The 14,921-nt window shown below is 40.8% G+C and overlaps 1 protein-coding gene across 2 annotated transcripts in view; it reads left to right on the plus strand.

Annotated features, from left to right (window-relative positions):
• So (sine oculis) overlaps positions 1-7,400 on the plus strand; it is a 34,817-nt gene extending 27,417 nt beyond the window's left edge. For both annotated transcript variants that reach the window (XM_071772873.1, XM_071772874.1), the window contains exons 4-5: positions 2,267-2,726; positions 3,110-7,400. In XM_071772873.1, the coding sequence (XP_071628974.1) occupies positions 2,267-2,726; positions 3,110-3,394 (745 nt within the window). In that variant the 3' untranslated portion in view covers positions 3,395-7,400. The remainder of the gene's footprint in view (positions 1-2,266; positions 2,727-3,109) is intronic.
• The last annotated feature ends 7,521 nt before the right edge of the window (positions 7,401-14,921 follow it).

Consider the following 14,921-nt stretch of genomic DNA (forward strand, 5'->3'; position numbering starts at 1 on the left):
AAGTGAGAAGTGACTTAAGAGATTATCGCGAAGATAGTAAGATGACAAATTGTTCGGAGATAATTATTAATTATTCCCATCGGGGGGTTAAACCGTTGAAGCTTCCAACATTTAAGAAATCTCTCTCTCTCTCTCTTCCTCTTCCTCCTCCTCGATTCCACGTGATCGTCGGAGAAAGAAAAGAAAAGAAGAGAGAAGCGTCGATCCCGGAGACGCGGAGTAAGTGTCATGGCGACGGGGCTTCGAAATAAATGTCTCCTACCCGCGATGAGTCACAAATCCTAATGAAAATAATAATACCCGAAAGATTCCGTTCTTTCGTGGCCGCGCGGTGCAACGAGGATAAATTTACTGCGCGATCCACGGACGGATAAGGCATACCTGGGGACACCTCCGTCCCCGGTTATAGGTTCCACCATGTAACGGGTGGTACGAAAAAGATCTTTACGATAGACTCGGCCCTCACATTGTCTCGATACGTCCAGATCTCGTCTTTACGAGACCTCTTAACCCTCTCTTTTCCGCGACGATACAGAAATGACGTACCCGTCTAACTATAAATCATATCTCTCGTAAAGAGACTAAGAAATTGATGTAGTTACGATTATACTAATTGATAATATGAAAAAAATAGATATAATGAACGCCATTCTATATGTTATATATTGCCTCAATTTATGTAAAATCTTGCTCTTATATCGTATATATGACTAAAAAACTTCATTTTAGTTAGGAATTATGTCTTTATGTAGAGATTGATTCTAATATAATCTTCCTGTGTGTTTTCCACGCTGCATGAACTTTACACCAAATTATCTCGTCTTCAGTGCAGACAGAGATGATTCTTTTATATCCACATACCGAAATATTTGGACTTCTCAGATTAAAGCTTTCCGCTTTTATATCTTGACAAACGCGTTTCTAGCATTAAATTAGAATAAATATTGTATTTAAGAACAAAATACGTATATTGAAAGGTATTATATAATATCTGAATTTTTTTACTTTATCTTAATTTTACTCAATTAAAGTACACTAGAAATTTTACGGCGATATATTATACCGCAAACTAAACGGATCTTTTATCAGCTCTTCGAGGCTACACGATGTCTAGAGCTCAGGTATCCTTCCGTGCTCCCTTATCACTTCGGTAGTTTCTCTCTCGTACCAAAGACCGGTTCTCGGAAACACCCCGTAGACAAGTGTCGCAGCACTTGCCTTGAACGGCGCGGTATCACCAGTCTCACGTCTAAACGACTTGTAAAACAAGCGCTTAACATTGCTGGTACCTGGTGGAGATAGACAAAGAGAAAGAGAGAGAGAAAGAAAAGAGAGGGGAGGCAGAAGGAAAGGTAGGCGAAAGGGGGTTCGCTCGGGCCCGTAGGTCCCACGTGCTTCAAGGAGGTCCAAACCGCTAAATTGAGTTTACGAGACGCCGAGAGCGTCTCTCTCGCCTTCTCTTCTCTCATAACCTTTTTTCCCCTTCGATCTCTCCTCCCTTTCCGCCGTGTACCTCTTTAAGACCGTATCCTGCCTCCCTACGCGCTTAGTGCCCGCCCTTAATTCACAAGTACGAAAGACTCGAAAGAGGCAGGATATACCCTCTTCTCGGTACTTTACGCACCGGCACCGGTGTTATCTTAAGCGATATTATTTCGATTCCCCAGCCTCGCCGAATCGGCATCGCCGGTTTATCCGCGAGGAATTGCATTAAGCGCGGCAATCGCGCCTGCGAATGCAATTAAATCGGACCCCTGGGATGTCTTTATAATATAATGGAATGATGAAGAACGTGTTTCTAATGGGGTTCGGTGACAAACGTGTATTAATACTATGCAATCTACATCATTTTTAATGACGCGACTTACAATTAGTATTGATATACATAAACTTATTTCTTTTAAAGTAATTACAAATTTCTGGACAGAGTTAATAATATCACTCTTAATTATTGGCATTTTAGTTCCTATAATAAAGGATTAATAATTTTTTAAATGTAGACGGATGTGAATAAAAGAAAAAGGAAATGAATGATGAGAGAGAGATGCATATTATTAAAGATTACATTTGATAATAGTGTAATTAGTGTAACAACTCTTAAACATGGGGTATAATAACGATATAATTAACATAACAATTTGTTTGAACCGAGTTGATTCGCCGTCTTTTACTTGCAATTTTTTATGCATTACGCGAAACGTATATCTTCGCGAAGAAAGACCCGGCTGTCTCTTTTTGAAAGGCAAACGCCACTTTGCGGTTTCAGTGGCCAGAGGGAGGATAAGACCCACGGCGGGGGTCTCGGGGACTCCAGCAGCGAGAGTGGCGACGAGACGAAGCGGCAGTCCGGCCAGCAGCAACAGCAGCAACAGCCGTCCTCCTGCGCGGTTCAGCAGCAACAGCAGCAGCAGCAACAAATGGTGGACCATCAGCAAACCTCCGGCATGTACCAGCTTCCACCGCCAGCTTCCGTCTCGGTTTCCAGCCCGCACTCGTATCACCAAGGCCACGGCACGTCCTTGAGCCACCCGCACATGCAGCACCACGACACGAGCAGCGAGAGCGGCGACGACAAGAGGAACCTCCATCATCAGTTGCAGCATCATCTCCAGGTCGGCACTCACGGCACCCATGGTTTGGTCCATCCCACCGCCACCTTGCCACCGCCACCGCCTAGCTGCGCTCAACAGAAGAGTCAGCTGGATTATATGCAATACTATCCGCAGGTAGGAGACTACGAAATAATCTTGAATGTTTATTTTTATATTTCGCATGCATTACTTCAACCTTTTGTAAAGCAAAACCACGAGGGATGGAAAATGTACTCTTTTTATTTCTTTAATATCTTTTGCGTCTTTCTTGAGAACGAGGAAAATATTATGTGACATTGTTTCACATGCAACAACAGAAATGGAAAATTGTTATTCTAATAATATATAAAAAGTTAAAGATTTAAATAATTCCAGACTCTTCTTCAAAACTCATGAAAATGAGAGTATCTATGTATACAACATATGTAACATATATAAATATATGTTTTACATCAGAGCGTTAGTAATAATGTGGAAATGGATCGGAAAAATATGAGAATTGTCGTTGTCTGTGGCAGGACTATTTAATCGGCACGCCGACCTCCGCGGATCTGCAGAAGTCCTTGCCGCACACGGCGACGTCGATGCAGATGGGGGCGATCGCCCCTTCCATGGGCGGGCTGAGCCCGATGGGCCCGTCGACGATGCTGTCCAACACCATGCAGAGCGTCAACACCATGAACACCATGTCGATGAACGGCATGGGCATGGGCGCTTATCAAGGCATGGGCTCCATGGGGATGTCCACGTCGCACGCGAGTTACCACAGCGGCCTCGTGTTGGGCGAGTACCATTCGTTGTGACCTTGGGCCCCAAGCACTCAGAGCAAGAGGAGCCAAGAGAAGACTTAATGCACATCGGCGGGGCGTGAGACTCCCGATCGATCAAGGTACTCGAGTGGCTTGCCGAAATTTGGATCGCCAATGAATTATTACCGCTGAAATTTATTTAACTGTACGTCGTTGATTAATAAAAGTTATCGTTAACTCAGAGATATATAAATTTATCGGTAACTTTTAGTTAATGAATAACGTGAATTTTATTCGCGTCGGAAATATTTTTTTCAATGCGACGATAATTTCTTGACGATCCAAAAATGTCCAGATAAGTAAGGAGAGAAAAGCCTTCTGCGGATATATCGTTGCATCCTCCTTGAGCTTTTCTCAGTGTATGTTTAGAGCGTATGAAGAGCGTCAAATAGTCTGTCAAATCGTCCTGTCCGCTCCGGCACTCAGAACAGTTTTTTAATTCTTTAATGAAACTTTGCCAGGATAAGAATATATATCATCGTACAATTAATTAGTATGCAAGAAAGCAACTTGAAGTATACGGATTGCATAAATAACTTTATGTTCTTCAATATTAATTTGTTATTTTTCCAATTGAATAATGCTAATCTAAACTTTAAAAAGAGATAAATACGTTTACAAGTAAAGTTATTCAATTAATTTCTAGCCAAAAGTGCTTGTTTGTCTAACCCGTGAAAATTCTTCAAATATTTTCTCAGAAAAATAGTCTTACTCCAGGAATATCCGTGAAAAATCAAAGGATGCCGAAGCGACGATGACGTTTCCGAACGAAATAGCAAAAGACATATTAGCATTTTACTTTCCCAGTATAGTCTCGCGGCAAGCCGGCTAGACCGGCTTGTGTTTACCACTATTTCCATAAGTAAACAACGGACGAAAAATCTCGTCAGCTTTTCTGTCCCATCATCGTACTTGGCGCCATACTTTTCTGGTTTTTGCCCGAACGGAATAAATTGCACGATGAAGCAACGTTTCTTTTTTTTTGTTTGTTCGTTTTACGCGAGGTGCACGCGAAATACGAACGAATGCAACTTACCCCCTTACCCCCCCCTCCCTCACTTCGTATAGATTCGATCAGCTAATTAATTTACTGTAATCAACAATACGCTCCTTTCACACCATACGCTTTTGTGTTTGTCCTGTATGTACATATGTATAATACACACGGCATTCGGCATATTATTAAGTTAATCTCGTTCTTGTTCGCTGCCTACCGGGTGTTCCCGTATCACCGATTTGGGTCCCATGATCAGCCAATGATTTGAAATTTTAAGCTTTGATGTCTTAGCGATTAAAGTATAATTAAACATATTTTTCACGTTTTAGTTTTTCTTAGCTTTATTATATCCTTAAAGGATGTAATAAAATTCCTGGAAGAGACAGGACATAATAGATCATATAAGAGACAGGACATATCCGAAACAGGCCAAATTTTATAAGATACTTTATTATTAATTCACATTCCACAAATGATTTATGCGTGTCAAAAAGCAGTTATCATTAAAGAAAAACCGTTATCACAAAAATGTCACATCAATTATTATTTAAGAAATGTGATACCGTGTGATGATTTAATTGATTAAAAGCAGCTGGATGGAAGCGAGGCTTTATAGGGGTACCCCCAGTAGACAGTGAATGTTATCGCAGGATAAGATAGTGAGTAAATTATCATTTATTCGCAGTTCGCAGTCTGTACATAAGTATATCTAAAGACAGTGAGAAAGAGAACGGGAAAACAAAGTAGGGGAGACCGGGGGCAAACTTGACACGATTTTTTCAAATGCAATTTTCAACAATTAATTAAAATTTTCAAGCAAATTTAATGCGTGCCGACTAGATTTGTCAGAATTGAAACACAGCTCCGGTTGGAGTAGTAAAATCCTCCCCTAATTACATCGATTCGATTTAATTTTTGATGCTATATGCATCTAAATAACTGTAATGAAGTCTAGTGTCAAGTTTGCCCCGGTCTCCCCTATGTTATGTGCGCGAAAAAAAGGGAATGCGAAGGAAGAGGAAGAAAGGAGTTATACGCAAGAGTGTGACAGAAGACGGAAAAGTCGAGATATCGAGATGAATTCTTGATTCGTTATTCAAGATAAGTATATATATTTAAACCGTTTTCTTGCCAAAGAACAGCTCAAAATTATCTCGTTTACTCGCGATAATTTTTCTTATTTTTTTAACGATAGTTTTTATTCTTTTGTGACGAAAAAGTAGAATTGAAAATTCTGTGATGTGTTTAATACTTTGTTTTTTTTCCAATTTTATCGCGAAGAACACGCGAAAGGAAGATTATTTACCGAGGCTTATAAAGTCGCTTTTCAAGTGATTCAGGGGCACTTACATTCATCTCCAATGTCGACTTTCCATTCGTGAGCCATCTCGCGCGCAGATGTCCTAAATATTCCGTTAGCTACGACATTGCCTTGTAGATTCTTATCTAGGATGTCGAGGAGAGAAAGGATTTCCCTTATGAAAGAGTCCTCGGGACGAAACAGGGTAGAGAATAGGATCGAGGTGGAGAGAAAGAGAGAGGCGACGTGGAAAATAATAATATCTTTGATCTATACGGCAGAAGCCGATCGGCGTTATTTTCATTTTGTATCTTTCACGCATTCGTCGTATTCTGTGTATTTGTTAATCCATACGGAAATAAATCGAAACTACTTGAAATATTTATTCGACAATTCATAAGTGCCACATTACGTGTTACAATAGTATTAACGGCTGATTAAAGAAGAAATCGACTGTACAATAGAACATAACGTATTTCTCAATTAACGAAGGTACAACGGATGAATATACATAACGATAATACTATTTTCGTGACGCAATATCTTTTTTCTACTATCCAACAAAGTTAAGTGCGATAATTTTACATTCTACAATTTTTTTTTAATTATTTCGAAACTTTTGTAATAAAATAATTTTCTATTTTTTTTTATAAAAACAGTATCGCCAATCAGCCTTTGGAAGCTCAAGGTTAAAGCCAATTTCGTGTTAGGTCGTACGTTTTATTAAATTGTTATAAATATTAAGCATCGATCGAAACTCTGTTGATAAATTAACGAGCCATAAATACTTTTACAGTCTTGTCCACAGAATACTATACAACAGTTATAACCGCGTTTTACATTAATTTTTACAGGTAATAAACATAATTTTTTTATTAGACTCTTTTATTTGTAAAATTATGTAAACTGTTTTAAAATGCTTCGGCTAATGAACGCCACAACTGGAACTATTAATTACTAACAGGAATAACTATCATTTTACTGTCTCACATTTGAAGCGCTGTTTAAGAGCGTCTACATGACGCAAGTTGTGTTGCACAAACGCAGCTTCCGAACAATCACACGATCTTCTTTTATTTTTTGTTTTTTTTCCGGAAGTTGCTTCTTTTATATATTCCGTCATTGTACGTTCCCGAGATATTCTTTTCAAACTTGTGTAACTTTAATTGTAATCGACAACTCGAGAAATTTTCTACGAAACGAACGCTGCGATTCGACCAAAGCTAAAGAATTAATTTTTGCGAATAGGATGTTAATCGTAATCGACTCTTGCACAAATTACGCACTCGCACGCAACTCGCGCATACGAGAAAGGAGGGCAGAAGGGCAATCGAAGGAGCGAATGAATGAAAGGAGAGCCGAGCGCGCGCCGCAAGGACGATAAAATTAATGACCATCGTCTCTGGTCCTCTCCAGTTCTCATTCGTGTATTTTAGCGGACAAATCTAACGTTGCACAACTAACTGAGACGAATTGCCGAGAGTGATCGTGAGTGCGATTATTCATGAATGTGTGTATCAACGAGCGAGCTGTATGTGTGGGCGTATGCGTATGTACGTATGTGTGTGTATGTGTGTGTGTATGTGTGCACGTGAAAGAGGATAGAAAGGGAGACGATGATGCGCAAGTAGATATAAGTAAGAGATCATAATGTACGATCGAATTGTAATCGAGTAAAGTTGATGTTATTTAAAGTAACAAGATGCCAGTGTTATCTGCGTTTCACGCGCACACATCCTTTTACTTTACAGCATCCTGCGTCTTCTGTCTTCATGCTTAGATGCTGCTGAGTACCGAAGCTGGTAAGTAGCGCGCATCGATATTTTTGAAGAAATAACTGACTGCAAAACGATAAGTTTTATCTTAATAAATAAAAGACTAGATAAATTGCGTTATCTTTTTTAAAAATGGCAATAGATGTTTTTTTTTTTATTGAGTACGAAATCGCGTACTGTAAAATAAATGTGTAAAAATTCCGGAGAATAAAACGTTTGGATTTAAACTTGTACGATTTCGCTAAATCTATTTCTTCGCGTTCGCCTCTCGCGATTCAGACTCGGATCAAGATCGCATTGCACCGATTTCGATCCCCAACAAGAAGAGCTGTGCAAAAATATCGCGCGCGCGTGCGACGCTGACGCTAAGCGGAACATCTTTTTCGAGATTATTTTTCAAAATCGACGAGGCAGTTAGGCGGCCGTAACGATACGCAGAAGAGCGCGATGTGAAAAAGGCAAGTGTCTGGATCGTTTTTCCCCTCGCTGTTGGCGCGGCGCGCTAACAAGTAGCCATTGTGAGCCCCGTGTCAAGATGCTACTTGACAGTATACTCTCTCGACGGACCCTCTTCAGGGCCCACTCGCCCCCGTTCCACCACGCCGCGCAACCGGGCGTATGCCGCACGTACACACGCGCGCGCGCTCATGCACGCACGCACGCACCTCTGTGGGGTCCGTGCTTAACTTTACGATCTCCGAAAATCCCTAAGGGCCCCGTCGCGCGCGACTAATAGAACCGAAATTATAACAGGCCGATGAGCATGCGTCGACTGCTCTTATTCCGCCTCGCTGACGGATTCAGAAAAACCACAAGAGAAAGAGAATCGGGAATCAACGCAAGGAAACCGTGAAAAATCTCATTCTGATGGATGTCTTATTTACGAGCTTCCTAGGCGATAACTTAGATTGTTAAGGAATTAACATAATTTATATATATCTACTTATAATTTTTATCTCGCTTTATTTCTAGAACTTTGATAAAACGGTAAATTTTTTCTATGCTTTCTTTTACATTACTATTTTCTTTGGTATGTATAGTGTGTTTATTTTTTTTTTTAATAATGTTTTAAAGAATTATATATTTTGTAAATATATTTGCATCCTGATGATTATTGCTTTTGTCAATAAAAAAACGTTATTACGATTCGAAAGTTAAGAATATTAATTAAATCTACAATTAAATTCGTAAAAAAGTTTAAACGGAGCGCCAACGCAGCCACGCTCTGTTACGTTCGATCGAATTTAGTTTGCGATCATCACGTTGATAAGAATAGAATTGAGTACAAAGGAGCCTCCGGTCACGTGGAGAAGCCAGATGCTCTTTTTCAGGATCGTAGAGGATATTATTCGAACTGCGCTAGTAAATATCGGCAACAAAGGGGAGGTCGAAGATCTTATCCGTCATCGTGATCGTTGATGATAGGCCTAATAGCGTGCCGAAGGACGGTCGTTTTGAAATAATTACCAGTTTATATCTAGCGCCGATCTTTCCAGGTTCATCCGGATAAATCGGATCAAAGGACGACGCTCTCCTCGCCGCCTTTTTTCTCGCGAAATGCCGTTGTAAAAAGATAGAGATTGTCGTGTCGGACATCGGCGCTTGGATTTATCCTTTTTCTCGATGAGAAAAAAAAACCAAACCTCTTTCGAGGGATAATTCGAAGCCGTGAAAAGTATTCCAAACTACTTGGCCCGTCTGCTGCGCGTTATATAACTGTCGAGTGCTCGGGCGAGAAACTTACGATCCAAGCCTCTCTTCACCTTCCGGGGCGCATCCCCGTTACGTGGCGAATAATAAGTTTGATACCGTTACAATGCGATCATTACACGCCGGTAATGACGGTGCATTCAGGCACGAGGCGAACTGCAACGCACCACCGGCCTTCCCTCGCATCTGCCCGGTCCTACAACAATGGACGCGCGATGCACCACCCCACGGAGTCTCGGGGTACGCAATAACGCTCCCGAGAATCGACGTTTGAATCGCGAAAAAAAAGATACTTCTACAACACAACCTATCTTTTTTTTTTTAATTCCGTCGTTACACGATAGAAATATTTTTATTCTCTCATAGAGAATAAAATATATGATAGACTAATACTTAATTGTACAATAAAGTACTATTGTAAAATAATATTGATTATATAACACATGTTTTAATAAAACAATGAAATTGTTCATGTGGGAGATGAACGCTTGGAAGGAACTCAAAATCAATTTCTACATACATTAAAATTAAAACGATCTACTGTTTACAAAGATATATTTACAACACGAATCTTGCTTGAGGGAGATGAATCCTCTTCTAGGCAAGTCTCTTATGTAAAAGATAAAGATTTCTCAACGACGTTCTTTCACGCGGTGCATCTTGATCGAGCGCGATCGAGATCGCGGCGAATTCACGGATAGATCGATATAAGACGCGTATATAAATCCATTAACGCGCCACTTACGGGCGAACGGGCGATCGATGTAAATTACGACGTTGGTAAGGCTTAGGCGAGCTTAGACGAGCGCGGAGAAGCGATTTCGAGGTGGGGAGGGGGGATATTTATAGGCAGACCGGCTGAAATTAATTTATGCAGCCGCATAGGCTGCCACGTAATTTATTCGCGGGACTCGCGACGATCACTCACTCTCCTCGCGGGCTTTTGTGTGCAAGGAAATCCCGGGCCATTAGAAACGGGCACGAAGGGCCGCCGCGCCGGCCGCGTCGATTCCTCTTCGAGCTTTCTTCCGAGTTGTTGCCCGATCGAGCCCCGTTGTGTTTCGCGAGCACGACTCCACCGAGAGATCGGCCGGGCCGATGCCTCGGAAAACGAAGAGCCCCACCTGAACAGGGAAGTGAGAGATCTTCGTCTTAATGTCGTTCCGATAGATTGCAATCTTTGGTTGATAACAGAAAGCATTTGCATTATCTCGATACGTGCGCCGTCTTAACTTTTATTTTATTGTTCATATCTTTATCATAATTATCGTTATCGGTACGATCTATTCGGAGACTTCGTTATTTTTTATAGTCTTTTTATATCGTCTTATAACGGGCAACTTGGAGATGAAGGGAACTGTATTTATTTCCTTGCCGTTAAGATTTATATCCTTGTAGTTTCTATGAGTAGATGTTTAGATCCACGATTTTCGGATGCGTCGGCTTTCAGGGATTTTTCAAAATCAAGTTTCTCGGTATATATATATATATATATGTATTATGTGGCGAGACGTCGCGACGTGGTGTGCATCCTCACGACGGCGCGCGGCCGCGTTTCCATCACCGGGGCGAGAGAGATCCAGGAAGGATCCGCGTATAGCGCGGCTGAAACAAGAGGGATTGTCTCGTGGAAGAGGCCCGGGGGCGAGGATCTCGCGGCGAGATCTGCGGTGCACCCGCGTTATGATTTGTGGGCGTCCAGATCGTGGATCCTGTCCGGCTGGCTGGTTGGCTGGCGGAGCAGAGAGGGCACCCACGCTTTCCAGGAACCGTCCGCCGCGTGGCGTCCGCGGCGAGGAAGGGAGAACGTTAAAGGTTCCCGGGAGAGAGAGTAGGAGAGAGAGAGATCAGCCGGCCCCGATTACGCCGAGGGTGTAATGGACAGACTAATTTGTGAAATTTAAATTCCGTCCCCGACGTTTTGCCGCGAGGCGAAGCGAGCTGGTGCCGCGGGAAGACGGGGGAGAGATAAGGAAGAGGGCGAGATAAATCGCGGCTGCCCCCCCCCCCCTCCTCCTCCTCCTTCACCGGGGACGACGGTCCATGGCTGATCTTTCTGGAAAATCGTAGGTGGATAGGTGGTTCGCGTCGCGACGTTTCACGGGTGGCGTAGATGTGTGGATGCACGTGTATATCGCAAAAATAATTCCCGACGAGATTAGGATCCGGTTGATAAAGGCATTTCGGGGAGAGAAATACTGTTTTTCTCCGAAAACAGAGGTTTAAAGTGCAACGAGAGAGAAAACGAGCGATACGAAGATGGAGAAAAACATGTCTATAATTTTTCAAATAGCCGTATTTTTTTATTTCGCCAATAATGGCCATTCGTTGATTAGAGTATACAATTTTCATTATACACTTTACAAAAGAAATTCATTCGTAAACAGTTTATTTTTTCTAGAATTCTTACAAAATAACAGATATTTCTGCATTCTTGTTAAAACAATGTTTTTCGCTGAGAATACAGAGGCGCGACGAGAGAAAACGAGCGATACGAAGACAAAGAGAGAGGGAGACGAAGATAGGAAGATAATGAGGAAGATGTCTAAGCGGTGGCGGATTAGAGGCAGCTTCTTTCGCTATACAGCGAGAGCAGGCCCTATTGTCGGGCCGCATAATACGGTTATGATTTAGTTTGGGACGTGAGGATGCGAGCGAACAAATGAACGAACGGGCCGAGGGGGCCTGACTAGGTAGACGGGGGGGGAGGGCTATTGGTGTCAGATTACGCCGAGGTCCGGGCCCCGTCTGGAACATCCACACGTCCGCGTAAGGACTCACACGCGGTGTCGGGCCCTTTAAGCATACATGTGCGTGTACGCGCTTTGCTTTTTTTTTTCCTCTCCGTAAAGATTGACCCTACTTTCTCCACTTTCTTCCTCTTTTCCTTGTTCTCTCGCACTTTTCCTCGCGCCGGATGCTCTCTTATTTAAAATGTAGATCTCGAGTGCGCTAATTGCAATTGTGTCGACAAGATTTAGTCATAAATTTGCGAGTTATATTAAGATGTAGGAAGAGAGTTAAAGTTGTCAGAGAAAATTATCATTATCTAATTATTTAATATTTTATGTCCGCGATATATTAACTCTGTGCGATGAGAAGAAAATAGTTTTGAACTATATTCCGGTTCATTCAGAAATTTTATTTAGTTATTCTTATTCTTTGACTATGATTCATTTCGCGATAAAATTACTATTAGTAATACAGTACCAACTGTAATTTTATGATATTAATCGATAATTTTCTTATAGACTTACGATAAAAGAATAAAAAAGTAAAATATATCAACACATTATAAAAAATTAAAGATATTGACTATATAATACGAATTATTACAGATATAAAGTATTTTTTTTTTTAAACTTTTCAAATTTATTTCATGTAATTTATAGGTAGAAATCGAAATAACAAGATAATAGCAAAATGAAGCAAACGTTCTATTCTCCAGTCTCTAAAGATGTTAATATCGATATGTTCTGAATAATTTATTGCGCGCTTAACCGGAACTCTGTTCCTCCGTTGAAGCGCTAACAATCGTCCGAATATCTCAGGTTTTTGTATCACAAAAGAGGTAATCCGCCATCTTGAAGCGGTCTTTTTTCTCTGTCTCTCGTGCAATTCGGGCGCAGGTTCTGCGAACTCGCGAATTATGAATATGATTATCTCGGACGTGCTCATGACGGGAAGCCAGACCTGTCCCGGAGGGGTGTCACCTTACACCCTTTCCCGCCCTCGCATCGGGTCCTGACTTGGCGCCCTGGCACTGCTCCCCGTAACCGAATCTCGCGAATAATTGGACCTCCTCCCAATCGCGAAGGTCGACGATAAATAAATATAACTCTACTATCGATCTAGAGGAAACCTCAAGTGTCAAACGCCACGTAAATCAGAATTTCAAATACAATATAGTTTCTTTAAACTCAGATTTGGATGCTATCAATAGAAATCTTTTTTTTCCTATATATCTAATTGTGAGATCAAACAACGGAGATCAGTTTAACAATTTCCGTTGCACTCGATACCTCTATTTTCACACAGCCGCTACATTTAGAATATATAAAGTGTTCGATATTTAGCAATAGCAAAGTAATCAAAAATTCATATCAGAAGTTAGCCTATGACAGACAAATTCATGCGCTAGAAATCATACGGTAGACGCACCAGACTGCCAAACATCACGCATTATGCAATTTTTTTGTGATAAATTTGCAAGACTTATAAAAATTGATGAAACAGTATGGCATGTATTTTTTAAATGCTAAGAACATATTGTCTTTATTATTAAATATTTACTTTATTAATATGCCTTTATAGTTAAATATTGTTCTATTATTGGTAAATTTTTACACATTACGAGTTTGTTATATTTAAATTTTATAAATATTAATGTAAGTCATTAAGTAAATACCTTCACTTATACGTGATGTTTGGCAGTTTGGTGCGTCTACCGTATGATTTCTATAGCGCATGAATTTGTCTGTCATAGGCTAACTTCTGATATGAATTTTTGATTACTTTGCTATTGCTAAATATCGAACACTTTATATATTCTAAATGTAGCGGCTATGTGAAAATGGAGGTATCGAGTGCAACGGAAATTGTTAAACTGATCTCCGTTGTTTGATCTCATTGTAAGAAAATGCGATAATAAATACAGTCTATATAAAAAGTCCGTTTTTTTTATATCATTCGAAATTATTTAAAAGGAAGTTGTACCGGTTTCGCAATCCTCGATCGACAGCCGATTCGAGAACCAGTTCCACCCTCTTATTTTCTTGCAGCGAGATGAATGCCAGCCCACCAAACATATGTCGAACATCTCAGGGGGGGCTCTCTCTCCGTACAATGACACCCCGGATTTCTGTGCCCGGGGATTGGCCAGACGATTCGTCCAATCGAGTTCACCCGCAGACAGCTCTCAAGGATTGACAGCTAAATCTATGGGGTAGGACTTAGGGATTAGGCAACGCGGTGACGCAAACGTAACGTCATTACGACAAATTGCGATCCTGCTGTAGGATAAACGCCGAAACCAGTTGCAACGTCGGATGGGCTAATAAGATCTTACAGAGTGCGCGAAAATCGACACCCCGCACAAACATGGGGAAGACAGAGATCCCGAAACTCTTTGATTGTCAATAAGATCAATGGGGCTGTTCAAATTGAATAATTTGGGTAATTAATACAATATAATCTAAGAAAACTGTCTAAATCTTTTTACCATTGTTAATTCAATTCGTGCGAAATTAATTTACATGCAATAATATTAAACAGAATATTTAAACAAGATTCCTCTTCCCGTTCCCCTTCTTTTTCCTACGGATGTTATGTCATCACGCAGCACCGTCATCTCTATTGTACTCTGAATTTTGAATTATTTTTAAAAACTAAGAGTAATTCATCAATGCGCACATTGCGTATAATAAATAATCACTTCAAAACGTTGGTCGAGTTAAAACAATAATGAGTGAAATAACAAGCGCCAGATACATTCCTCTGTTCAAAAACAAACGGAAAGCTTTTGATGCTCTGTATAATAGATATTATTCCGAAAAATCCAATATCTGACACTGAAGCCGATAAAGTAATGAGAAGTGTATCGGGGAGTATTTCGATGCTCATCGATGCTTTCATTTTATCTAGGGGTTGCTAAGTGAATTGGCCTTATTGCGATATGGGGTACTCTTTCGTCCTTATCTGCGATCTGTATACAATGCCGCATACGGGATGTCGGAATTC

This window comes from Temnothorax longispinosus, chromosome 3 (assembly GCF_030848805.1).
Source record: "Temnothorax longispinosus isolate EJ_2023e chromosome 3, Tlon_JGU_v1, whole genome shotgun sequence".
NCBI classification, from domain to species: Eukaryota; Metazoa; Arthropoda; class Insecta; order Hymenoptera; family Formicidae; genus Temnothorax; species Temnothorax longispinosus.